This window comes from Sander lucioperca, chromosome 12 (assembly GCF_008315115.2).
Source record: "Sander lucioperca isolate FBNREF2018 chromosome 12, SLUC_FBN_1.2, whole genome shotgun sequence".
In the NCBI taxonomy this organism is placed as follows: domain Eukaryota; kingdom Metazoa; phylum Chordata; class Actinopteri; order Perciformes; family Percidae; genus Sander; species Sander lucioperca.
The window spans coordinates 3,751,080-3,778,388 of NC_050184.1; the positions used below are offsets into that span (position 1 = coordinate 3,751,080).

Below are 27,309 nucleotides of genomic sequence, written 5' to 3' on the forward strand. Positions count from 1 at the left end.
TTCCTTCTTTAACAAAAACAAAAGTTGCATAAAATACACTTCTAGAGAGAATATATCTTGAGACATTTCTAAAAACAAATTGTTTTCTAAGAAGAATGCACATCACATGTCAGTCAGTCAGTCTGACGTTTATTTCATCTGTAAAGAAGAACATAACATGTACTTTCTGCATTTTCTGCTTTCTGTCAGTTTTGCTGGAAACGGATATGATGTAGTCGCTGTCGGTGGTAACGTATTAACATAAAATATCTAGGTGAATCATTGGTGAAAATAAATTAAAATATAGATTCTAGAAAAATCGCCGCAAATAAATCACGATAAATTAGATTCCCCCCCCCCCTACCCCTACAAAATGAATTGCTTTTTTGCATAATAAGCAGTAGGCTTTAAATGTGTTGTTAGCAACTGGCTTTACTGGCTCCGGTTTTTAAGCCAAGTATCGCTAAAGTTGCGGTCCATAGCTGAAGAATAAAATCTGTTTTATGTCTATGGTACAATCAGAAAGAGAGTCGCGCCAATAACACGAAAGCTGATTGGCTGCGATATAAGTCGCATGTCGGTCTCATTTGTAGTTGTAATACAGCCAATTGTATTTGGACTAGCGATGGAAAGATAATAATAAAAACATTCTAAAGCGCTGTGGGGGCGTTTCAATGAGCACACATGGACGTAGGAAAATGAAGAGACCTACAACACAGTACTTCAGCAAATGTAAGACTTTTCAAGGCCTAACATTTTGATTCCATTACATCCTTACTTACATCCAGGATTCGTAGAACCGTAGTTACAATCGTAACTTTCGTTTTGATATTTTAGACTTTTTTTTAGACTTCTCGGAAACCCTGATGAGTGTTGTGTGAAGCAGGTCAGCCGATACTAGTAGGTCCCCCATACGCATGATGGGCCTCAGTGTGTAAACACTGAAGTAAAAGATAAGAATGTAAAAAAAAAAATAAGATAATATAATGAGCTTTTGTCAGAATTCCTGGCAGCTGTTTTTGGTGTTGTTTCCAACAGGGCAGACAGCACCAAATCACTCCTCTGAGCTTGCCCCACAGGAGGAAGAGCAGGCGCTGCTCTATTTCTGAGGCTGCTGACCTTTGTCTCTTTTCTCCTCTGGAGAATAAAGACAAGTCCGGACTAGAAGTGATATCGGACTCTGTTTAAGCTTCCACCGGCTCTAAGGCAACTGGAAAGACACTGAGGAGTTGAGAAGCCTCAGTATGCTTCAAACAAACTAGGTGGTATGTAGGTTTGGGCATCGAGAACAGGTTCCAACTTGGAACCGTTTCAAAAATTACGATTGCAATGAATCAAAAGAAATAAACAAAACTAAACTAAAACACCTCTGCGTACCTGACAGGTCGCTGTACGAACTCTGACAGGCACTTTGTTGGAAGCATGTTTCTATTTGAGTATAAGGTGGGGCTGAGTGATTTAATTGTAACTGCAGATGGATTATAGTTCTTAAACAAATCCAACATCTTTAAAGCGGACCGTTTAACAATTTCTACGCCATTTGGGTCTCCATGTAAAGAGCCTTAAAGTGTCTACAGTTTTCAAACAGCTACATGTTGCTGCCATTTGCATACACCAGCACAATAACTTGCACAATAACCATCTTAATAATGCAATCTTTAAGGTTGCATAGTAACCTTACACACACACTACATTTCTTGCACAACGCTGAGGCTATTTGTGAACTCTAAAAAGGTCTGTTTATGCTGTGCACCATAATAAAACGAGGTGACAACCAAAAAAAAACAGCAGTATTATATATTACGCATACTGTATATGCCTTAATAACCCTTATATAAGAGTCTCAAACAATGGCGTTTGCTTGCCCTGCTATCTTTTTGTGTCCCAACCGGAAGAATAGAGAGGAAAGAGGGAAAGAGGGAGAGAGAGAGAGAGAGAGAGAGAGAGAGAAAGGGGGGATTAGTGGGAGGTATAGAGGCAGAGGCCCACATCTGGGTAATTGGGGTTGACAGGCCTTGGATCATCCCTCCCGACAACAGAACCTCTGAAAGACGGGGGGGGCGGGTGGTGTTGGGTGGGTAAGGGTGGCCCAAATCCTATGGAGTCCATAATGAGGCACAGTATAGTGGCTGCTTGGTACAATAACTGTTAAAGGATGTGTTTTTATCAGGGCTGTGCAATGAATTTTAATCTTGATTGCAAGAAAGCAGAAGGTGACGGACATCCGGCCGAAAATGAGGAACATCCGGCGGCACCGGAACAATCCCCTAAATGAATTGTCGTCGATATAGACTTAATCAAAAATGTTGACCCAGATGTGTATATGTATGTGTATACTTGTATTCCTGTTTCGTTGTACAGCACGGAGGCAGACAGTACTGTCTGTCATGAAGCCACTTCGAAATTGTTCGGTTCAGCTCCACTGAGGTAAGCATGCTGGGAGTGAGTGTGTGTGTGTGTGTGTGTGTGTGTGTGTGTGTGTGTGTGTGTGTGCGTGCGTGCGTGCGTGCGTGCGTGCGTGCGTGCGTGCGTGCGTGCGTGCGTGCGTGCGTGTGTGTGTGTGCGTGTGCGTGCGTGAGCATGAAAGAGTTTGTTCAAGTGAACTGTGCAGCATGGGCGGTGAGGCACACTGTAATGTGGGGAAAAAAGGAGAGAAAAAGAGAGACAGAGAGAGAGACAGAGAGAGAGAGAGAGAGAGAGAGAGAGAGAGACAGCAGGAGAAGAATGGATGAGAGTGAGAGAGATGGGTGGAGCAAGTGCGCGAGGGATGGATGGATGGATGGGAAAGAGAGAGAGAACAGAGAGACGCTCTGGTCAGGCACGCGATGCTTGGCTGGAATCAGGTCAGGCCCACATGAGGCCTTCCTCGCTAACACACTCAACAAAAAGGGTTCCATACAGCAGCCGAGAACACTTCTGCAGGGCTGATCTACATTATGTGTTGCTGTAAAGAACCATATAAAAGGAACAGCCAAACATTTCAGGTTAGACCCCACTTCTTTCAGTGTACAGTAGGCCTGCACGATAGATCGTTATAAAATCGCGATCTCGATTCACCCCTGTTGTATATATATGTATGTATATACTGTATGAAATAGGTTTTAAAGCGCTCCCAAGCGCTGCAATGCTCTCCTTTCTCTTCATTGAAGCCTCTATGTTTACAGGCTTGTGGTGATGATCAATGTGCTATAGGTGCCAAAAAAAAGTCTATGTTTGGTACTGCCAATTTGTTTTGTTTTGTCATGGTTCATGTGTGCAATAAACATCACACTTCTTCAGAAAAAAATCGTGGCAGAGAATCGTGATATCAATTCTAAGCTAAAAAATAAAAATTCATATTTTTCCCCGCATCGTGCAGGCCTAGTGTACAGAGAGCTGTGACAGTGTGGAGCTCCACTATTCACTTGCCTCAAAGTTTACACATTATCTTTCATACAGTATACACACACAGTCAGCCACATCCAGCAGCACTGGTCTTTTTTTTTCCCCCTTGGATGTCTCTGTCGCGTCTAAATTGAATAAGCAAAAGGAATGTAAATGACTTTATTGGTATTGAAATGACAAATTATCCACAAAGCACAGTGGTCTGGTGTGTTTACAACGCCTACACTGGGTGACTCACAGAAAGTGCGCTCCATGTATTAGAGTAAGACATACTCAGCAGTCAGCGGAGCAGCTTAGACGTAAGGTGAGGAAATGTGACACTACCGAGTGTGAAGCTAAAAGTAGATGACATCCTGCTCTCGCGCACAAACCCGTACACAGATATAGACAGTACTACTACCCCAAACATGTCTGAAAGTGGATCCCCCGCGTGCACCTTCGGGCCCTCCACATTACCACTTCTTGACGTCTGGACGGGCTTAATTGCTGGCCCTGTCGTTCTTAGGTCTCCTGATAAGAATGTGTCGTGCTGACCGCTAACCCAACTGGCTGCTGCTTTAATTAAAGTCGACTTTTAAGAACTGATCTCCCAACCTTGCACCAACAGGACAGTTGACCCCCCCCCCCCCCCCAGCTACCATCTCGCCTTACCGGAAACACGAGACTTCTCAACATGACACTATCTGCCTTTGTACAGCATCTTTTCTGAATCCTATAATGCTGCTTTAAAAAAATTGGCCAAGCAGGCTGTATCTTACCAATATCTCCACATTATCAGCATTTAAGATTACAATTCTTTAACAAAGTTGAAGTAAAAGAGATGAGGCAGGATGTAGATCTGTTAGTTTGGTGGTTTGAACATAAAACATTTTTATTTGCAGACTTTTTTAGAACAAGCATGGGCTAAAAGATAGACGGCTTTGTTTCAATGATTTTCTGTCTGGAAGTGACATTTGTTTTATGTATGAAATGGTTTGTTCTAGTTGGACAATTTATGGCTTACACTATCGTGTTGTGGCTATTTTTTATTTTGTGCAATGTAGAATATGTTGTGTGCTTGACACTGGACCGGAAGCTGTAGATAAACTATCTTTTGTATTGGTGTCATGTAAGTCCACTGAGTGGCATGACACGTACATAAAATATCACTCATCGTTGTTTCAGTAACTAGCAGTGTTACTATTTCAGCTACAGTAATTAGTTACTAGGCTACATATACACACTGCAGTTGCTTTCGTTGGATCATGTGAAACCCTTTGTTGTGCCTACCAGTGTCTGATTTGTGTAACTCATCATTCAACTGTTGAAAGAGTCAACTATCACTTGGTAGAATTTATCTCACTACTGGTGTTTTTCCCGATTTATGACAAGCGAAATGACAGAAAAAGGCGATGGATGACTCATTTGATGAGGTCTAAGAAATATAATTACAGCTCTGAGAAATGAATGAGTAGTCTGAACATTTTTTTAAACAAAAATGGTGGAGCACACCAGACACATGTCAGACAGACCACGGCGATTTTTTACCCAGTGGACAAATGTAAACACGGGGAGACTAAGAAAAGCTACTTTCTGAGGTTCAGCCGGCGCTGCAGTGAAACAACTCTGCCATGTGCGTGTGTGGGTCATGTTAGCACGCAGCAGCAGCAGCAGCAGAGGCAGCAGCAGCCAAGCCCGGCCCACCAGCCAGCCAGCCAGCCAGCCAGCCAGGAAGTCTTGCCCGTTCCGATTTAGTCCAAGAAAACTGCATTTGCTTAGCAACCACATTACTGCTCCAATCACAGCAGCAGCATTTGGGATAATGCAGGGCCAGAGCGCTGTGCTGTGTGAAGGCGGTGCATTATAGACTTGCAAGCACACACACATACACACATACACACATGCACACATGCACACATACACACATGCACACATACACAAATACACACATGCACACATACACAAATACACACACACACTAGTCTGATGCCTCTCTCACTTAATGCTGCAGCTCTGTCCAAGCATGAAAGGAAGAGGAAGAGTAGTTTTTTCACACAAGACTGCCTTGCCCTAATGCTCGAGCTCCTGCGTAGCCCACTTTGAGAGAGAGAGAGAGAGAGAGAGAGAGAGAGAGAGAGAGAGAGAGAGACTGTCTGGCACCTTGAAACACACACTAAAGTAAATCCATTATCGCGTTTCCCCTCCCTCTCTCTACGCCACAGAGGTGTCTGACTGTCTGTCTGCAGCCCCATCGAACTAACAGACTGAAATAGAAATGTCCGTGGTAGCTGGTTCTGGCTGTGCCCTGTAACATCGACACACACACACACACACACACACACACACACACACACACACACACACACACACACACCACATTTAAAGCCATCCTTTCTAGGACCTCAGTGCTATTTCTGTAATGAACTGCCGTCGCTGAACTTTAGGTTAGCCTAATTAACACTCTGAATGGGACTTTGTACACTTAGGTGGCCCACACTGTGTGTGTGTGTGTGTGTGTGTGTGTGTGTGTGTGTGTGTGTGTGTGTGTGTGACAGCTACTGAGGCGTATATGTATCTGATGCTGTAAAGCTGAGAGGATGGAATACTCAGTGGTTGGCCGCATTATCAAGGGCAAAAAACAACATTCATTGGGCTGCCGACTGGGTTTTTACTATCGCAGACAGCTGCCAGGGCCTCAAGACAAGGCTCAAAGTTCATTAGCACTACTGTATGGAAACACCCAAACACACACACACTCACACACACACATGCAAATAAAGCCCAGTCAAAGCGGGGTTAATGGAGCTGTAGCAGCTCGCCGATTATGTCTTGCTATCTGTTTATGACAGTCAGTGGCGCTGATAGTCATGAGTTTGTTATTTCTTTCAAAATACTATCCCTGTTGTCTGGTGCCCTGGTGTCACCGTCTGGGCTTTAAACCTGATTTGCTCTGGAGCACAATTACCTCATGTGACAGAGGAATTTCACTACACACTCTCTCAGAGAAAACCAAGTCTCTGTTTCAAGCCAAATGTCGGACCAAATCCCAATCATTATTGCCGGCCGGATAAGACAAATGTGAGCATTTGCAAGGCCATCGTGGCTGAGTACATGAGGAAGAGGAATGGGGATGCCGACCACGTGAGGCCTTTTTCCTTTTCAGCTCAAAGGGAAAACTTCCTTCGTCTGTTTTCTCTCTGGCTTATTCACCAGGTTTTATTTGTAACCTCAGATTCTGGCAGCTCCTCAGCTTGGACCCTGCGTGTCGGACTGCAGGCAGGCCCCCCCCCCCCGGCCGGGGCACTGCGGTTGGTTTTGTTTTTGGGCGTGTTTTTGTTTTTTTTTTGCAGCTCGGGGGTACATCTTTGTGAGGGCAGAGCACAAAGAGGCCCTTTGGTTCACTGCAGGGTGCTGGGCAGCCTCAAAATCGAGCCGTCTGGCCAGCACATACTGGTGCTTTCCACTCAGGAGCTGGACATTTTGTTCCACTGTTGAATTCTGGGAGAGGCTGAGCGAGTGAAAAAAAGAAACATAGGGAGAAAGAGAGAGCAAGAGGCTTCACTCTGGAGCCAAATCACATGCTTTCCAGTGGTGAGGGAGAAGGGTCTGGAGTTTGGTTTGACACATATAGGTTTTGGAAGGCTGATACTGTAAGCAGAAGCTTCCTTAAGCCAGTATTTCATGATATTCAATATCTTTCAATTTGACATAATTCTGTTTTATAACAACTTGGGTTTTAATAGCTAAACGATCCCCTTGGTGTGTCAGGGCCTTCAGTAGGCACAGACTGACATTGTGACAGACATTCTTAGGCAACCAAGTGTAGACAACCGGGACTGTTGCGTCAGGCGTGCTGAAGAAACTTCAGACAGCAGGGCGGAGGCACAACAGGAAGTTGGAGTGGTGTCGAAACCAGAAGTCTAAGTTGCTGCATGTCACGGCTCTGCGGTACAAGTTCACGCTGACGGAGTCTGCAGGGCTGTTGTGACCGACAGCCGACACATTGCTCACCATGCTACCGAGAAAAGGGGAAGTAGGAGGCATTGCAGTGCAGCAAGTGAACATGTGACACTGCATGGGTTCACCGGTTCAGTTGTGTGTACTGTATATGTGCTGTGTTTTCATTTTGTAAAAAAAAGAAAAAAAAAAAAAAAAAGGCCCGTCCCCTAGGCTTCTGGCTGTTGTCCACTGACAGTCACCCCACACAGGGCACATGATGAAGGGGAGTAAACTCTGGCATCAGCAACCTCTCTGATCCCCCAGCGATGATCTGTAGGCCAGGCAAGGACCAACAGGCTTCCCCAGTAGGAAACATTTACACAACCACAAAGATGGTCCCTCGGTTGATGTTCTTTTGCAAGAGTTAGACCAATACATGGAGTCAACGATGGTTTTATTCAGATTATTATTCAGTAGAAGGGTTTTGAATATCAATAGCTGTAACAAAGCTTTTCCTCCTTAACTCCTAACTTGTTAGGTTGGATGTCAGGTTGGATTTTATTTTTTTTAGCAAAAAAAGACTGAATATAAGGGCCCTATTTTAACGATCTAAGCGCACGGCATGAAGCAAGGGCGCTGGTGCGTTTAGGGCGTGTCCAAATCCACTTTTGCTAGTTTGACGCCAGGAAAAAAGGGTCTGTGCGCCGGACGCATGGTTCAAAAGGGTTGTACTTAGTGTCTTCATTAATTCATAGGTGAGTTTTGGGCGTAACATGCAATAAACCAATCAGAGTGTCACCGTAATATTTTTATTTGTAATCTTTTGCATGTTTGTGTGCTGCTGCGCTTCCCTGTGTGTGTGTGTGTGTGTGTGACAAGCATAGTGTGTGCGTGCTGTGCACGAGCATAGGCGCATTTTACTAATTTGCTGTTAAAATAACAATGAAATGCTGCGCTATTGACTTTAGACCAGGTTTTTGTCGGTCAATGGTGCGATTACTTCCCGCTGCCTCAAGATAGCAATACGCCCAGAATGCACCTGAACACACCTTCCTGTAAGACCAGCACGCCCACAGGCGCAAAGATGGGCGCAGGTGCATTTGCTATTTAAATGACGCGGGCGCTGGACGGGAAATTGACAACCGCGTCGGTCTTAAACTAGCAAAGACACTTTGTGCCGCGCTGCACCGGGGGCAAGATAGAGCCCTCGGTGTCAAATCATCAAATGATGAATTGGCAAAGATCCAAAAACAGTATTTGCTTTCAAAAGCTTCTCACGCAAACATGAAATCCTAACATTAACACCCAAAAAGAAGGCGATCTGACACAAAATTCCACACAATCGGCACAAATGAGGATTCGGTCCAGTTCGGTCAAAGCAGTCGGCCGAGGGGAAAGAGAGTAGGACTTGTGTCATTTCCTGTCCTCCATCTCATCCCTCTCCCAGCCAGGTTGGTTTCTTCCACCGGCAAAGGGAAGACTAATGAACACATTACCCGCCGGCCTGTCCCTCCGCGGCGATTATGTGGCTGTGAGGTCATCCCTTCACTTCTGTTCCCATTCACATCGGGGATCTATCACTTCATTACTGCCGTTGGGGAGGAGGAATAGCTGAGGCATCTGTCCATCTATGCAGCTTCTTATTCAGTACAATGTGCAGGTGAAAGACGATAAGTCCTACCGCTGCTGTGAGGCAGGAAATCTCAATCCAAACTCTTCTCCTGGGTGCTCCCACGCTGGGGGAACGAGTTACCAAACTCGGTCAGCAAAATCCCTTTCTGTCCTGAGAAATCTCTTAAACACGATATCACAAAGTCTCTCTCTCTCTCTCTCTCTCATATATAGGCACTTATGTTACTTCATTCATGTCAGGAGAAACGTGGAAGTGTTAATCCACTTATTCTTGAGGGCTTCTCCTTGATCTAGTGTAAATCAGTTGAACACCACTTTGGACAAAAGTGTCTGCCAAATGAAGAAATGTCGTGGGAACATCTCAAAGATACAGAGAAGCCCTCTGAGGTACCCTGAAACTCCCTTATAGACCCGTGGAAGACCCTCCAGGTCCCCTTAAGAACTGTGCCATGGGTGACAGCTAAGCTTAAGAGGGAAAGTAGCTTTTTTGACAACATTAATGGTTCCACAATATAAGCATTTAAAGATGGTAGCTGACTCAGTAAACACCATTCATTTAAATAATTGGGTTACGGACAGCTGACAGCTCCTCATTGGATCATTTAAAGGACATCCAGGCCTTCATTTTATGCCTCAGAAATAGAGTCTGATCTTGCGGGTGTCAGTTTTTCTGGACGAAAGCCCTTCTTACATGCATACAGCATGAAATCACACCAGGTGTGTGTGTGTGTGTGTGTGTGTGTGTGTGTGTGTGTGGAGAGAAAGTACATGTGTTCCTGTGCATTCTCAGCCCTGGGTGTGTGTCTGTAGGAGCTGACATGTATCGATTGCTGCAGGAAGTGGAATCAGATGTTTAAGAGCACTTCCCGAGCTGGATGGCTTCACCGCCGAGGGTGAAAGCAGTGAAAGGTGGGGTGGGCCTGGGGGGGTCTGGCAGGATAGAGGAAGGGGTTCGACGCAGGGAAAGTAACCACTTCAAGAAAAACACGGAAGGGTGAGAAAAAAAGCAAAAAGACAGAGAGACATAACACCGCTGGCTCTGTCCTTGGGCTGAGACTAAACACTGCCGCCCTACTCGGCTTCTTGTCAGAACTCTGCTCTGTGGAAAATCAAGCAAGCCCTCAGCGCTCTCCTCTGTCTCGGGCCTGGTGTCTTGTATCACGGTGTGTCCAGATAGTGTCTAAATCTAGATAAGAGGGACCGCAGTACACCCCTTAACTTGGCTTTAAAAAACACCAAATGCATCTGAGGCAACTACTCGTGATCGGATCTTACCTCTTTGCTCACATTTGATTGTATCTACGAGAAATGAAAACCACTTCTAAAAAGCAAAAAAACTAATTTCACACTTGGCCATGCTGCATGAGAGGAGGATATGGCAGATATTTTATACCTCACCTCGATTATGATCTTTATAACCTTGTCTCACACTTTTGCAGTAAGCCACTCAACTCTTATCGACTGTGTTTGAGAGATTAACTGCTCTAGGGCTGGGCGACAGATCACACTAATCCAATTATTTAGATGTTATAATGTTGACTTGTTCAGATGTTTGCTTCTGCGAGATGTTTATAGTTTCCAGAAATTGTGTCATCAAGAAAAAGGATATTTGTAGCTTGGTATAACGTGGTTTTATGGATATACAAGCGGTGCAATTATTTGATCATTTTGCTCAAATGTTTTGCACATGTAGACACAGAGAAAACAGACATTTCTGTAACGTTCTAGTGTTTTTTTTGCATTATTCTGGGGGAAATAACCTTGGCTTATTTTTCAGATTTTTCACCAAAGCCCTACGTTGTTCTCGATGCACACACTACAACGTTGACTGGGTGTTAAATCAGTGCATTGGGGGATGCATTTGCGCTTCAGCTGGTATATCAGCAAATCAATATGGTTTCACACTCGCTCAAAGAAAAAAAAAAAAAGGCAACCAAAGAGAGAGAGAGAGAGAGAGATGCCACATCAACCGTAACCAGTAGATACCAGGTGCAACCCTCTCAGACAATCATATTAATCATATAATCAAATAGATAGGCTATAAGTAGCGAAATCTGATGGTCTTCTTAACCCACATTCTAGGACAGAGGCTTGGAGGCAGCTTCTGTCCCAGAATGTTGGAGACATGCATTGTCGTTGCTGAAGCGCTGGTTAAAAAAGTGTGACGGCTTTGCAAACCACAAGTGCTGCCACACACACACACACACACACACACACACGGAGCAGACATATATAAATGGCAGTGGGCTTTATACAAACAGATGCACGACTGATCAAGATAGCCTTGGCAGTGTTTCTTTGGAAGGAAGACGCTGAGAATAATGTCTTTGTGCTCACTGTGGGTCAGAGGCGGTTACACTCTCCACACATTACATTGTCTCAGAGATCTACAATTACATTAATTATAAGCCAAGGGCTTCAAGAGGTCTATTGTCTGCTCTGCGTAATGAGTGTGTGTGTGTGCACGTTTGTGTGCCTGGACGAGTGTGCGTATAGACAAGAGGATGCCTGGAAAGCCATGTGCATGTATGTGCAGGAGTTTGCCGAGATCTTTTCTGTGTCTGCACGTGTGCGCGCTTCGCAATATGAAATGAATAGTGTGGTTGACGGGGGGGGGGGGGGGCGAAATCAATGGGTTGAGTGGGGGAACGAGGGTTGTTGGTTAAAGCAAAGAAGGAACAAGTCTGGGCCTGGCGAAGGCTTCCTAAACCTGAGCAGCAGGCCTCCGTGCCAGGAGGAGGGATCTCCTTTCAGCATATTGTTTTATTTAGCATCTGCATGGCCACTCTTAATTTGCCAGAGTGCGGCTGGGATGGATCAATTCACGAGATTGGTGACTTGTAGGGGAGGAATGGTCTGGCTAGCCTGGAGGAAGGATGTTAACCACAGTATTAAACCTTTGTTTGCAACACTTTATTCCGGAGGAGTAAACTGAGCCTTCTGAGCCCTACCCCTTCCTTTCCTGGCCCTGGTTTGCTCAATCAATCAATCAAACACACACACACACACACACACACGCACACACACACGCACGCACACAGAGACAGAGACACAGACAGACGCACAGACACACACACCTTCCACGTTGACTTCCTGACAAGTTGCAGCTGAGGTGTGGCTGCTGTTCACCGACTGTGTTTCTGTTTCCGCCCGGGCGCCCTAAATGAAAGCCGCCTCTGCCAGTCTAAACTTTCCTCCCCCAGCTGGGTTCAACCCTGCTCTCCAGTCTGCACTCACCGACTGGAATCAGCCTAAACCTGTCCTCCGCCGACTGCTTTCACTTCAAACCCCGATGATCTCACCCTCCAAACATCTCAGGTGTTAACACCGCACTGACACGAAACCCACTTTCAGTTGGATCTTTTTCCTATTGTGGCACACCTGGCCTCACAGCACTGCTTATGAAAAAATAAACGGATTATCTGATACACTAAGAAAGGTTATGATGGCCAATCAAGGTTCAGGATGAAGTTGTTTTGTTGGATCAATAGGGCAAGTTGGTCCACTCCCTGATTAATCCAGTTTAAGATTAACCCATACTGCCTTAACTTAACCAAGAGCGGCTAGACGTAGCTGTGAGTCAGAGCAGACTAAACAAAGATCAGAGGTGTTTGTAGTTTGTACTGCTAGAAAGATACACCTTTTCTTAGAAAAGAAGTGCACAATACAGCTCTGTGTTCATGGTACATTCTGAGTGAATGGCTCATTCATTAGGCTACCGGAATAATCCCTGCCAACGCCTGTAAAGAAAATGCACTGCTTGCAGTTTCTGGTGTATTCTCCAGTGTTTGAAGCCATGTCCATAATCCTCAAAGACTCTTATATCCTTCTAGTATGAACATCCTCCCTCAGGTGTGCACTGAAGTAGAAGTTTAAAGCATTTAAAAAAGGTGTATTCCAAGAGTTGTGTTTAACAGATTTGATCGTATCGTGTCGTTCAACCGGGCCATTCTCAAACAGGAGATGAAAAGCCCGCCATGTCTATGAGGCGTTAACGCACCTGATCTGGTAATACAATCGGTTGCACACACAAAAGATGACCCAAGTAGTTGTTTGAGGAATGAAAAATGACAGCTTTAAGGACAAACCTTGCCTACTTTCTTAACTCCACACACCTGACCAATCCCTCCATGAAGTAGGCAGGATTTTTGGATCGTTTGTTAAAGAAAATTACAAAAATTGTCGGATGCCGTCCATTGAACTCCCAACAAGTTACCAGGATTGCTGTCAAGTGTAAACGACATAGAACGTGTGAATAGTTAACGGTCATTATTGGAATATCCAAGTTAAACTTTAAAGGACACCATATTATGGTTCCAATTTAAATTGCAATTTCAGAACTGGCCAGTGAAATCACAAGTAGGTATTTCAATTCGGCCCAACACAAACTGAGGATACACTCAATTAACGTTTTATCAATGTTTCATATGCATCACTTTTAGATTGGCAAAAGTATGTTTTGTACGAAAATGTCAATTATTACCATTAGAGATTGTGAATACAGGGTACCCCAAGTTAAATTGTTAAGACCTTTTTAATACCACCTAGGATGAAATTTAATACCAACTTCCATAATGGAAGTTAAGTGATAAGTGTTTACCAAGTAACGTTACCTAAACGTAACGTAAAACTTTTATTATAAAACTCCACATTCATATTTAATACGCAATAGCTTTGTGAGGTGTGTTTGTACTCTAATAACATAAAGTGAATCAAATATGTGTCGCATTTAGAGCTCTTATGCTATGAAATAAAATCAAAATTTAAAATAAATAGAATCATGTGAAATTAACCTATTGCAGTATGAGTTGTTACAACTAGTTCTACGTTAGCTAGATATGTAATCTTATATAAAATGCCAATATGTAAACGCCAGTTTCTTCCAGGAAAATCTTTATTTATGACGTTACTGTTCTTATTTAATGATACGAAAGGACAAGAAAACATTCAAGAACTTTGAAACATTGAAAACTAATAATAATGATAATAATAATAAATTATATAACATTGAATACTTGCCTTTTAAAATTTTTAAATTGAAGACTTTTTTTAATACCTCAAAGACCCCGCGGGTACCCTGTGACGAACATGAATAAAAAGGACACGTGTGCATGGCTACCTCTTTGTTAGTGTGTGTTGGACAGCAGCAGCCATGACGCTTTCAGGAAAAGATGAGCAAACAGAGGCGAGAGGGAGGACGGAGGAGGGGGAGGCAAACAATGAGCAAGGGTCCATGACTCAGGCGCTTTGGGAGCACCGATCACCCCAACAGTGGAGGGGGTGGGGTGCTGGGGGGTGGGTTATCACCTCTATCTGTCCCACAATCACAGATCCACAGCTGATACCCACCACAAAAGAGGTGACAATGGCTAGCCAGCATACAGCCATCCCCCCACCCACCCCCATACTCTTACAATCACACCTCGCAGAGCTGCCCTTCCACATGGCTGAGGCCAAGCCAGTGTGACCCCCCCCCCCCCCCACAACAAAGAGGTTTCCCAAGGACCCAGCCGGCCTTCACAACAACAGAAAATACACCTCGAGCCCTTTCAAACGCTTCAATCAATGTCTGCCTTTGGAATGGCCGCCAAATGCTTGTTTTGAGAGCTGACGCACCATTATTTCTAACGGGGGTAGAGGAGTATTTAATGCCCGCCTTGCCACAACATTTGTGCTCAGAAGAAAAAGGTGAAAGCTCTGTGAACTAGGCTAATGCTCAGGGAATTTCAATGGCGACGGACACGACAGATGAACCTGCATCTTCTTAGTGAACCAAAATGTACCATAATGTTAAAGACAAGCCAGATGGTAAAAAAACACTCTAGGCCATCCTCATTCTTTTTAGCCAGGTCGATTATGCACTACATAGCTGTAACTGTGGTCAAAAGGTTTAATATTTTGTGTGACCAGAACAGACAGATCATAAACCCCAGTGTGTCCACCTGCCATGGGTACCCAAAGCAGAATTCCAATGGGTGTTTGGGATAAACACACAAAGGATATATGAAGAAACAAACCCAGTCAGACAGATAATCTATAACAGATAGTTATATTTATTTAAGTGTTTAAACGCGTTTAAAAGTAAAGCTTTGCTGCTGTGCTTCCAAATCTTTCACAATCACCAACCCATCCACTTGTCAGAGATTTTGCAAAGCTGCTGAGTTGACTTGGCAGCATCCTCCTTGGTGGAATCGTGCCAGTTTAAATCAGAAATAAGATTAGCACAGCTTATTATTAGCTGGAAAATCTCCCTGTATCTGCCTTCTCTGTCTCTACCTGTCCTTTGACACGATGAACGAAAAGCTCCTTGAAGAAAACCCGTCAATTGTTGTCCCAACAGTATGAGATGGACCGCTGGCTTCTGACATGACACTATGGGAGGATATTCTAGGCCATGCCTGGTGGTTGCTACACAGCTGACAAGTGTGTGTGTGTGTGTGTGTGTGTGTGTGTGTGTGTGTGTGTGTGTGTGTGTGTGTATGGATCCGTGTGCATTTGCACGTGACTCTGTCTGCTTCTGTATTCATTATAAGACTAGGCATTGCGGGGGTGGGATCTGGGTGCTGTGTGGATGTCTGTGCTCATGCATGTTTGTAGTGTGTGTGTGTGTGTGTGTGTGTGTGTGTGTGTGTGTGTGTGTGTGTGTGTGTGTGTGTGTGTGTGTGGGGAAGCATCACTGTGGGAGACAGGCAGATGGGGATGGAAATAAGTAGGCAGTGAGCTCATGCTAATCTCCTCCTACAGCTGATCCAGGCACAAACATGCACACAGACACACTCACACACATGAACGACTGCAAATCATGTACTCAACCAGCTCCATGCACAATCGCACGCCAAATGAGGCACAGGCAGCCTTTGCTATTCAAATGTTCCCATGTGTCTCGCATATTTTGTATAAGCCCAAAATCTTTCGACGAAATCTGAAACACATCTGAGCGCACATCTCATCACGCAATCGTTCGTTCGAATGCATCGCAGTGCCGGTGGATGTTAATTTGTTGGATAGAAGTGTGTGTGTCTGTGTGTCTGTGTGTCTGTGAGTCTAGCTGCCTTCGTCAGACAGCCATCTGCCCCGTGGGAGTATTTCAGCGGCACGCAATTGGCCAACTGCGCTTCAAGAGAGGCGAGGGGTGAGGTGGGTCACCTCTTTATTTGGGGAGGGAAAGGTCGCGTGCTGCTGGCTGCTCCTCCAAACATATGGGTGCACGGGGGGAAAATGGATGGGGGGGCAACTCCAGAGGCCAACACTGCTGTCATATACAAAGGGCGCTCCTGGGCTGACACAGCACAAAGTAAACCCCCCCACCCAACCAGTCCATCTCGCAATGAAAGCCATTGCCCTGGCAGTGTTTTCCAGTATGAAAACTCGCATCCTTAACATCAACCAGTCCTGCTGTTTCCCCCTCAAATATTGACATGTTCTTTGAATGGTTACATCTTTGGGGCTAAAAGTGCTGATTGCAGATTGAGAAAAATACAGCAAGACAATAGGATGACTGGTACCTTCCTAGGCAAAGCATGTCCTACATGGATATCCGGTGATGCCTCTCAAGCATCCACACAGACGGACGCTGTATCTTTCTCAACACATCCTAGATGTGGGGGGAAAAATCTGGGAGCCCTGTAATAATGTGCAACACAAGCCACCACGCCAAGCCAAACAGATAGCATAACAGCTTCCAGATATGACTTGGATGTTTACAATGTGTGCGGTCCATACACAAATAGCGGAACAGATCCAGACCCTCACCGTAAACACGGCAACAGCGGGTGGGAAGACATCTACGCGTCTTGGTTTCAACGACTATTTTAAACTTAACAAAATCGTCTATAAACTTTCCCAATTTTCACTGACTTTCACTGGTCTGACTGGGAAAGTCTGTGTAGTAGCTGGAAGCTTTTCTGCCACTTGGCAGACACCAAAATGCTAATTCAGTGCAATGCTGGCCTCACATCTGAGCATCACTGATACATCCTCGGTACAGCAGCCTCAGGGCAGGTAAGGAGGCGAAAGGTTAGAGGATGGTGCTTGGGGATGTGTAGTTAGGAAAATAGCTGGGCTTACAGTGCCATGTGTGTTGATGAATATTTCAAAGCTCCTCTCATTAAATAAACATGTGGGACCTCGCCGCCTACAGTAACCTACCATCAATATTGAATGCCCGCAAAAAAATTGACACAGTGCCGTTTACAAGCCAGCGGTCAAGTCATACATCGAATTGCACCGTCTCACAGAGGAAAGAGCTTATTTTTCACGCAACACCTGGAGGAGGTCACCGGGTTCGGTCTTCTGTGCCGCTCTTACAATAATTCCAATGAGACACGCTCATGGTCTTAGAGACTTAAGAATAGACACAGCAAGCTGAGTGTGCTTGTTAGTTTTCCGCTTTATTGGAAGGCTATGAATATTCTGAGAAGGGGTTTCACTGAGTGGGAGGAAATACTGTATTTCCACGCATGCTCTTGGCTCCCCAAACGCATTTTCTCTGAGCTTTGCATGAACCACTTTCCCAGACAGCTTGCACGCATGGTTTCTCACAACAGCAACATGGACTACTTCTTTGGATCCTATTTTTTTTTCCTCCGTCTTTTTTGAATGGACAGGCGGGTAGGTGGGAGGTAGCCCAGTAGCCCCAGAGAGCCTTGTTTTCCTTCCCCTTGCCCCTGGTTTCCTCCTACGCACAAAGACTGACCACAGCCAGCCAGTTCTTCATGAAGTAATTGGCCGTCCATTTGTCACATGAAGATGCACTGAGGGCTTGAACTTCTCCTTTTCTTGTTCTCCTCTGTCACTGTCTCCTTCTGAATGAGACTTCTGCTATTTGTCAAAGATAGCTGTAATGTCAAGGTTTTTGAACTCACTGGGCATATTAGATTAGGGTTGGGTATCGTTTCGGTTCGCTATTCGGTCCGGTAGATACCGGTCGCTAAGGCACCGGTGCCGTATTAGCACCGGGTCTCGGTACCCAACCCTATATAAGATTGCCTGAGAAAGGTGTGCAGAGTTGGTGATTCGAGACCACTATAGGTCTGCAATGCCATCTAAATGACAGATTAGTTAATGAAGTTTAGTTGATTATTAGGTTTAATAATGCTTTCAAAGTTGTCTCCCAAGAGAAGCTGAATTTATTCTTTGGAAATACAGCATGGTAGGTAGGGAAAGGCATTGTTTGTAATGTTTTGGGACCAATATGATAACTGAGATTCGGTACCAATAGTGTTATCGATTCCTTCTGAGAAATACTAACTTTTTTCTTGAAAAAACATTCAAAAATGGCAAATATTGTCTAAACACTAGCCGCTGAACTAGAGGTTTGCCTAAATAATTTAAAACCGGCAACATTCGTGATGTAATTGGGAAGTATCTGATCAAAGAATAAGCAAACAAGATAACTAATCTTATATATTCAATAAAAAGGTTTGCTACATGACAGTTATCAATACTCTCATTAGCCTTTTTCCGACCAAGTAGTTACAGGAACGTAGTTATAGGAACAGTCCACTTCTAAACAGATCTACTAACTACTCTCCCCCAAAACCGGTTTTACCATTTGCATTCGCACTGGCCAAGTGGCCATAGGAACTGGTAGGAGGGGTAAGGGAGTGACGCAAGCACGACAACGGTCTTTATAGCGTCGTCACTTGACTTTAGCGCCACATACAACAACAAACCAGCATGGAGGAGGCCATCGGAATGTTCTTGACTTGCCGGGATCCTCATAACGGAGTTCGAATGGCGGCGTTTAAAGACTAGGCTGGAGTACTTAACAGAGAAACACTGAAGACGAAGGCTCCAGCGTAATCTGATCCTAATTAATATGATGGAAGAAGATAGAAGAGCAGAGCACAACAGGCAAATGAAACGACGGGTAAGTTTAACTAGCATTAACAATTAGCTGGTTGAATGCGTGATGTTTGTCTTATGAGTTAGCATACGTAGGCGAACTGCAACAGACAGTGAAGAATATGTACTGTTTGTGTTTCAGACGTTGCTAGGTCACTAAGGGTTCCTATGCGGAAAAAGAAAAAGGGAAAAGACCTTGCCCTGATGTAGGAGCTGAAAGAGTTACAAAAACTGCAGTCAGAGGAACTTAATAATCCCCAAATTGGTCCAGTCGGAACACGAGAAAAAAAGGGTTCTAGGAATATCATGTTCTAGGAACTGCAAAAGGGACTTTTCAGTCAGTACCAAAAAAGAACTTGGGGGTCCAGTAAAGAAAAGCCATCAGGCTATTTGCATGGTTTAGAAAGTCTTGCCTGGTTGGTTTAATTAAAAGTTATCAAAGGGCATTTTGAACACTAAGATAAACACACAAAAGGTAATCACGGCATGTTAAGTGACCGTAAAGTCAGAATCCTACAAAAAGCAACCACCAACAACACCTACGGTTTTCTACGTGCTTTTCTCTCATGTGCACGATCAAGCAGCAACTGGGAAAATCCCCTTTTGCTCGCACAACTTTAAACACTTTGAAAAAACAAATCAAAAAAAGAGCTCCAGGCAGGGAGACATGCTGTGTAAAAAGAATCGGGGAAAAAAGCCTTCTAAAAATGTTTCCAGACAACACAACAACCTGTGATGCTTTGTCACTCTCTCTCTCCCCGTTACTTAAGTGTGCTATGGTGCTTTCCTGTCCGCGGCTGTGGTGGAAACCGACGTTTAAAAGGCACATCGAAATCATCGCGCAGACCTTTCATCTCTCGACCCAATTGTTTCTCAAAGATAATGTCGAGGAGCCTCAGAGCAAAGTCACTCTTTACGGAGCGGTTTTTTTTTTTTTCTTCCAGAAAGGGACAAAAGATCAAACTAAGTGTAGTTTTAGCAGTTTCCTGCAGAGGGGAAGAAAAATAAAACGGCTTTGGAAAATCCACGACAAACGTGGAAGCACAGCCAGCACACAAACTAAACGACTAATTAAAACACCCTTTTTAAAAATGACCTTAACTGGGCGCCCGGATAGCTCAGTTGGTAGAGCGGGCGCCCATATATAGAGGTTTACTCCTCGACGCAGCGGGCCAGGGTTCGACTCCGACCTGCGGCCCTTTGCTGCGTGTCATTCCCCCCTCTCTCTCTCTCTCTCTCCTTACACGTCTTCAGCTGTCCTGTCAAAAATAAAGGCCGAAAATGCCCAAAAAATAATCTAAAAATGAATTAATATAAAGAAAATTGACCTTAATTTGCATACCATTCAATTACAACCCAAATCTTGGAAGAAGAAACCTCTTTTTCTCAGAATGTCGGCCAGTCAACTCCACTTAGGAAGCACTCTCTGTTGTTGCTCTGTCAGTCCGCTTCGATTAAGCTCAGAAGTGATGGAGTTTTCAATCCCACTTGACATAAAGACACTTGAATGCCAATTTGGCATTGATCTCTCTGACCCTCCGTCCATGCCTCAAAGCATGGGCTGACTGTCCTCCATTAGAAACCCAGACTGGCAGCCTGGCCAGGCAGCAGAACTCATTACACAGGCCTAATTGAATCGGTGGCTTCCTCCTTTACAAAGCACAGAGAACCAATTCTAAATTATACTATTTTGACAGGCAAAAGCAGAGAGCCATCAAACAGAAAGGGCAGCATTAAATCTCTTCAAAAAAAAAAACACCTTTCCTAACGCCCACAAAACCGGGACGAAATTACGGCAGACTTTTGCGACTGTTACGTTTTTTTGCCAAACACGCATTAAAAATAAAATGGAAATATTCCCTCAGCAGCCATTGAAATGTGCAGCTACCAGCTGTTGTCCTGTCCACCGTGTGGACATGGCTGGCTGTCAGCAGGCTTAGCCGACACTGTGCCTTGCATATGAAACAGGACATGGGCCTATATCCCCTTGGGGAGTTCACTTCCTCTGGGCCTCCACCACCACCACCACTGCCCCACCTCCCTCCTGAAACAAGCGGCCTCTTCAGCTGGAGGCCAGATATCCCAAGCAGCAGTGGGGGCTTCTCAGGGGTGGGGGTTGTGGAAGTGAAAAAAGGGGAAGTTTTAGCTTCTGCACATTAGAGAATGGCTGCCGAATATTGGAGTGCAATGTTTTAAAAGGCAAATATCAAAAACCCAACGGACGTTTTGTCTCCTTTTTTTTTGCCATTTTCAGAGTTTAATGGTTGCTATGGAACAGTGGTTCCCAACCTTTTTTCCTTGGCGCCCCCCCTACTTATGTCTAAGAAAAGCTGAGCCCCCCCCCCCCTCCAAAACCGTAGTTGATGTAACTCAGATAGAGCCTTACTTTCTTTTTTGATACAGAGGAGTTATCAGCACTTTTACGTTTACCCCTACAATTTTAAGTGAGAACAAAAATACATAGTTTTTATACAGACTTTTGTATACATTCTATATTCTAGTGTATTATCATAATTTGTTTAACATGTACAAATATTTTTTTTTACCTCAACCTCAAACCAGATAAAGACTTGCGCACCCCCTGTGATCTTTGCCGCCCCCCTGAGGGGTCCCCGGACCCCAGGTTGGGAACCACTGCTATAGAACACTGGTCGGCTTTAGTTTCAGATTTTACAACTACAGGATAAAGCATGGAAACCTGCCTGCAGGAATGCGCCTGGTGTTAGAACAGTAACATAATGGAGCATAAGCACCGAATTGTTCCGACTGATTCTTAAAACACCCCCCTGTCTCGAGACAAATCTCTTCCCACCACTTTGGAATCAAAATCACTGGATGAGTCGTAAATCTGGATTACGGTTTCCAACCGTGAGCAGCGGAGGCATTGTTGACATGTTTCATTCATGCCAAGTACAGATTGTTCAGAGTGTTTTCATATAACAGTTATAAAACCCCCTCACCTCTCCGAAGGAGTGGCAGATCGGGAATGTCAGCATAGACTGACTTCACTGGCTCTAATAAATGATCTGTAATCAAAACGGTGTGCCCGATACCACGCCTTCAACAAAGAAAATGCCGATCTATTTCCAAAAGTGAAGGGGCTGTTGAAAACACAGGCCTAGATCGAGGCAGAACAGGACCCTCGCCATTTAGCAGGGCACAAAAAAAAAAGAGAAAGTCTGACATAAACTTGCTGGTTTTCAACAATGCATGACTCAAGCTTGAGCTGGCTCGACAGCAAGCTCCCCTCTCCAAACCTCAATTCTCTTCCTCATATCTCCGTGAAACAGACGGATTGTGCAGAAATCACATCATCTTGAGGGCGAATTATAAAGTTAGCAACATACTAAATCTGCCGCCGCAACCCTTATCTAAACATCCTGATGCGGAAAGCCACTGATTATGTGTGCCACCCACATGTGCGCCAGCCAGAAACCAAAAGACTCGCAGCCAAGGGCTGGCGTGAGCAACTCTGAGAAGTGTTCCACACCCAGCACATAAACTAATTTAACAATTCAATAGTTCACTGCACTTGCTCACTGCCGTTTACAATCGACGACGTGGCTCACATCCTCTGAGATAAAGGACAGAGAATAAACTTCAACTGCAAATGCACGCTCCTTCCTCGAACGCCTGCAGAAAAGTAATAAGCCGTTTGCACTCAAATGGTCTTCAGACATGTGCATGTGTAAGCCTCAGAAGGAAGCTCTCAAAAGGAGCATCTGCAAAAGGAGGGAAGTGCGACAGTAACGCTTCCTGTGTCTGTCTGCGTGCGAGACTGCCGCTAACACTTTTGAAAACGCCCTCATTAATATTCACAGAGCTGCCCGGTTACTCCGCTGACTGCACGCAGATGATGGCATTTTCTCGTGCGCTGAAAAGGTAGAAGGCTGCACGACACAGTCTAGCACTCTGCCTCACATCCTCCGAGAACATTTCTCAAAGGGCCACGGCTGTGCTGAAAATGTGCTGACAAAGGGGAGCTCTGTTGCCATAAGTTAAGCAATATTCCTCAACTCCTGCCCAGTATGTATTCCCTCATTAGCGTTTTCTTGAAACAAGGTTCTTGCGGCGGGGGGAAAAGGGAGGAGTCGACTTAAAAAGCAGGGTAGAGGCTCAAATGAGCCTGGGGCTTAACACTTGGGTGCCCCGTCGGCACTTATAAAAATAGAAGAGGCCCCTGAAAGTGGGGGTACTTGAGGTGTGTCCACTTGAGTCTAAATGAAAGTGTGTGCCAAGAGTGGGTGTTCACCATGCATGGCAGGACTTTGGCACTCTTCAGGAATTCAATGGTCTCCCTGATTTCTCTTTCTTTGGCAGATCCCTCTGAAAGAAGCCTCAGCGGAGAACTAGATACAAGCTTCTTGTAAACACTTTTGCTTCTGCTTTCTGTGCCTCATCAACAAGTGTGCCGCCCAGAAGTACACTCTGGTTTCAATCAGACTGGAGTAAAAAAAGTAAATAAGAGAGGGGGGAGGATGATTATGTGTGTGTGTTTGTGGGTGCATGTATGCCAGAGGTGGGTGGCTGGCCTGGGGTAGGTGGATGTTAGGGAGGGGGGTCCGATGTTTGCTGAATGCTCTCCTTTGTTGGGATCATATTATGTTTCCACCACAATACTTCTAAACCCTGCTCCATCAACTCCATTCATGTGTAACAGCTCATGCAAATGGCCGCACTAGCCTTTTTTTTTTTCTAGGGGTGGGGGGTGGGATTTTCTTTTATCAGTCTACCACCCAACTACTCTCTCTGCAAACTCCTGCCTGCAGACATTATAATCCCTTCATACAGTTTTACAGTCAGCCAGCCCCAAAAAGCAGAGCTGGAGGAAGCATTGAAAACCAGATTCAGATGTCTAAACTACTTCATTTGGTCTCAAGTCCACAGGAAACATGCAGAGCCAATACCTGCATGGACGCTCTAATTCTGGTCATTAAAACATTTTAGATCTCATGCGGAAAGAGAATCAGAGGATGTGGACACAACCAGAAAAAAAAGAAAGAAAGAAAAGCCTTTAACACTGATAGTAGCGCTGATTAAACCCACAGGAAGCCAGGCACATGATAACATTGCATTATAATGTGACATGTATAGCTTTACAGTCACGCACACAAAATTGGCAAATTGTGTCGGAATAAGAATAATCCCACTACTGTGGGAGTGTATCCCTTACAATGGGAGCACATGCAAAGAAAAAAAAAATGTAGACTGTAAGAGTGTAAGTGTGTGTGCATGTGCGTGTGCAAAAAAAAAAAAGAGTGGAATGAAATGCCATTTAATCTGGGGAAAGGAAGAGAAATTATTTCCTCACTTCCATCCGAATTCATGTTTAATCGACACACTCCCTCTAACTGTTGTTTACTACGTCCCGTTGAGCCATTTGTTGGTAAATTATACTGTATTTACAGTGCAGGCTAATAAAAGTGAGCCTGAGAGGTGTTTCACTGGCAAATAATGGCTTTATTGCCACCAGAGGCGTTTTGTTGTCACTGCTGGATGAGGCCCAATTAGTAACAATATGTCAAAGATGACCAAATACTGAGTGGTTCCTCTACAGGAGGTTAACACATAGTACACAACAGACATCCATATGATCAGGTTAAACCCCAGATTCATTATGGAAATGTATAAGTGGTTGGAATTAAAACCCCATTTTTTTTAATGCATTATTTAACTGGGGCAAATTTCAATTTTGTGGGGTCCCACAGGGAACCGTCTTAAAGACAACTGGGATTCCCAGGACCACAAGCTGAGAATCACAACTATGAAACTGATATCTACAGCACTCCCCTCCAGCAGCTGGAACAGTTTCTAGCAGGGACATTTTGATGGGACTCCTTTCCAAACCCTCCAAAATGTTGAGAGAACATAAGTTTCCATCTGAGGAGGGTACACTACCTGCTGGATATGAATGCATTTGAATGTGTGGATAATACTGTATTTAAAAAGCAACTTTAAAACAAGCTCTGTGCTGTTAGAGGGAGGTATGGGCCACAATGCATGATTATAAGAAAGCTCAGCAGGGAAATAAAAGAAGAAATACAAACTCTTAAACAGAGCTGAAATGCATAAACTTGAGGATGGAGGATAATGTGGAAAATAAAAAAAAACGTAACTACACGAGCTGCAAAGCACACAGAAAATAAAGTAATCAGAGGTCCATGGTGAGGTACAGTATATAGCATGAAGTCCAACTCACCCTGGACGAAGCTTTCCTCTTGTACTTGTTTGCGAAGTCAAATTTCTCCTTGATCTCGTCCAGGAGCTGCTCCAAACGGGCCTTCTCCTCTTTCCCAGAGTAATCCTGGCCCAAGAGGATGTACGCCCTCCAGCTGGCCGAGTCGAAGCCCCAGTGGCAAGTCCTGTTCTCCTGTGCCTTGTGGCTGTGCACCACGAACTTGTGCGTCGGGTACATGAGTCTGCAGTCCATGCATTGGATGCACGCTGCGTTCGGGCTGGTGTACAGCTCCGGCACGAACAAGCCCTTGCACTTGCCGAAACACTCGTGGTATACTTTGAAGCTCCTCTCGGTGAGCTCCAGCTCCAGCGAGCCTCCACTCAGCTCCTTCTTGCAGCGCGGCGGGTAGGCGCCTCCGTAGATCAGGGCGTTGCAGAGCCGCTCGGCGTCCGTCTTGGTGATGAGGCCGCAGGATGGGGCCGAGAAGGGCAGGATCCCCATGACTTTGAGGATCTCCAGCTGGTCCGCCGTGCACCGGGAGCAGTAGATGTGCAGGTCGTCGCACACCGAGTTGATCTGCTGCAAGGTGAAGTCCCGCAGCACCGTGTTGAGGATCTGCGGCAGGCACAGTCGCTTCTCCCCGCCGACCACGAAGCACGAGATGGTCTCGCCTTCCAGCACCGTCTCGCACCGCTCCGTGGAGCGGTCAGACGGGATGAACAGCGGGCCCGGCATCACCGGTGGCGGCAGATGCTGCAGAACCTGCTCGGGCTCCTTACCGTCCTTCTTGAAGAGAAGCTCATGTTGCCACCGGGCAGAGAAAGCCGCCGGTCCGCCAAGAGAGCTCATAGAGCTGAGGTGAAACTGCTTGAGAGTTTGTTGCAGTCCCGGATGAGGCTGGAAGCTCTGCCGACTTACAGTCTCCATGTTTTTCCTGCAACTTTAGAAGCGTAAATCCTTCTTCTCGTCGACAGGAAAACACCAGTATCTTTCCGTTTCTGAACCTGGTAAATCCACGGTGTACCAGAACTGACCAAAACTGCGAAGCGCTTCATGAAACATCCAGTAAAAAGTCCCAAACGGCGAGTTTACAGTGTTATTCCAGCGACTACTGAGTGTACACCGGCCAGTCGCTCCCTGCAGCGGGTCGCCGACTGTCCATATCTAGGGGGTGGGGGGGTGGCTCTCCAAACTCCAGAGTAGGCTAAGCGAAAAGTTCCGTTAGTCGAATCCCAAAAAGAAGTAGGCGAAAATGAAACAAAAGCGTTTGTTGTGTGAGTCGATACAGCTCGATAAAAAAAATAACCTTATTTGAGGCTCTTTCCGCTGTCGAGGACTGCCACAATCCACTCCGTCTGCCCCCGCAGTTCACTCTGACTGTATGGAGAAGACAAGTCTGAGAGCCAGCTCCCTCCCTCTCTCTCTCTCGCTCTCTCTCTCGCTCTCGCTCTCTCTCTCGCTCTCGCTCTCTCTCTCGCTCTCGCTCTCTCACCCAGTCTATGGCTCTCTCTCCCTCGCGTTCCGTCTACGTCTCTCTCTCTCGCGCTCCCCTCCCTCCCTCTGTGTTTGTGTGTCTGGCTCAGTCATTGAATCCCAGCCAGGAATGTGAGTGACTCTGCAGGCAGGCTGGGCTCTTCCAGGAACAAGCCGTCACCCCCTACTGTCCTGCAGAGAGTAGAGAAGAGGAGAAACAAGTGAAGGGAGAGAGGCGAAGACGAATGCTGCGTTCACGTCATATGGGAAAAAACTAATACTAAGCGTCCACTTGTTCTTTACATAAGTATTTCCATTTAATGCTACTTTATTCTTGATTCTTATTCTTATTTTTGTTTAATCTATTTTTCTGTGTACAATACGATAATGTGAAAAATCTCAGGTGCAATAATTATATCTGATAGTAGTCTTTTTTTTCTACAGTGCATGTTTCCGCTGCACTTTTACAATTATGCTATAACTTTATTTATCTTACAGCTGTTTTGTCTTTTAAATTGTAACTATTTTTATATTTATAAAGCTTTATATTTTCACTGTATTTTTTTGTATTTTCTTCTTATATTTTTTGTAGAGCTGACTTTAGGAGCAATGCACATCAATTCCAATGAAGGCTACCTGCACGGCCCTGTACCTGTGCAAATGGCAATAAACATCAATTTATTCTATTCTATTCTAATCCCCTAGAATTCATAGAGAAATATTGTATTTTTACTTTACTATTTGACTGTACTTACTACTTACTTGGCAGATTAAAGGTTTACATACAACCAAGCTGCTACATTTGACTTACACATTAAGGCATCAGTAATAATAGATTAGATTGCATTAGATTAGACATTATTGATCCCAAATTTGGAAATTTCAGTGCTACAGCAGCA

General features: G+C 44.9%; 1 protein-coding gene across 1 annotated transcript in view; it reads right to left on the reverse strand.

Annotated features, from left to right (window-relative positions):
• skia (v-ski avian sarcoma viral oncogene homolog a) overlaps positions 1–26,369 on the reverse strand; it is a 94,034-nt gene extending 67,665 nt beyond the window's left edge. Inside the window, exon 1 of the mRNA XM_031311057.2 lies at positions 24,959–26,369. Coding sequence (XP_031166917.1) covers positions 24,959–25,864 — 906 coding nt within the window. The 5' untranslated portion in view covers positions 25,865–26,369. The remainder of the gene's footprint in view (positions 1–24,958) is intronic.
• Between the last annotated feature and the right edge of the window lie 940 nt (positions 26,370–27,309).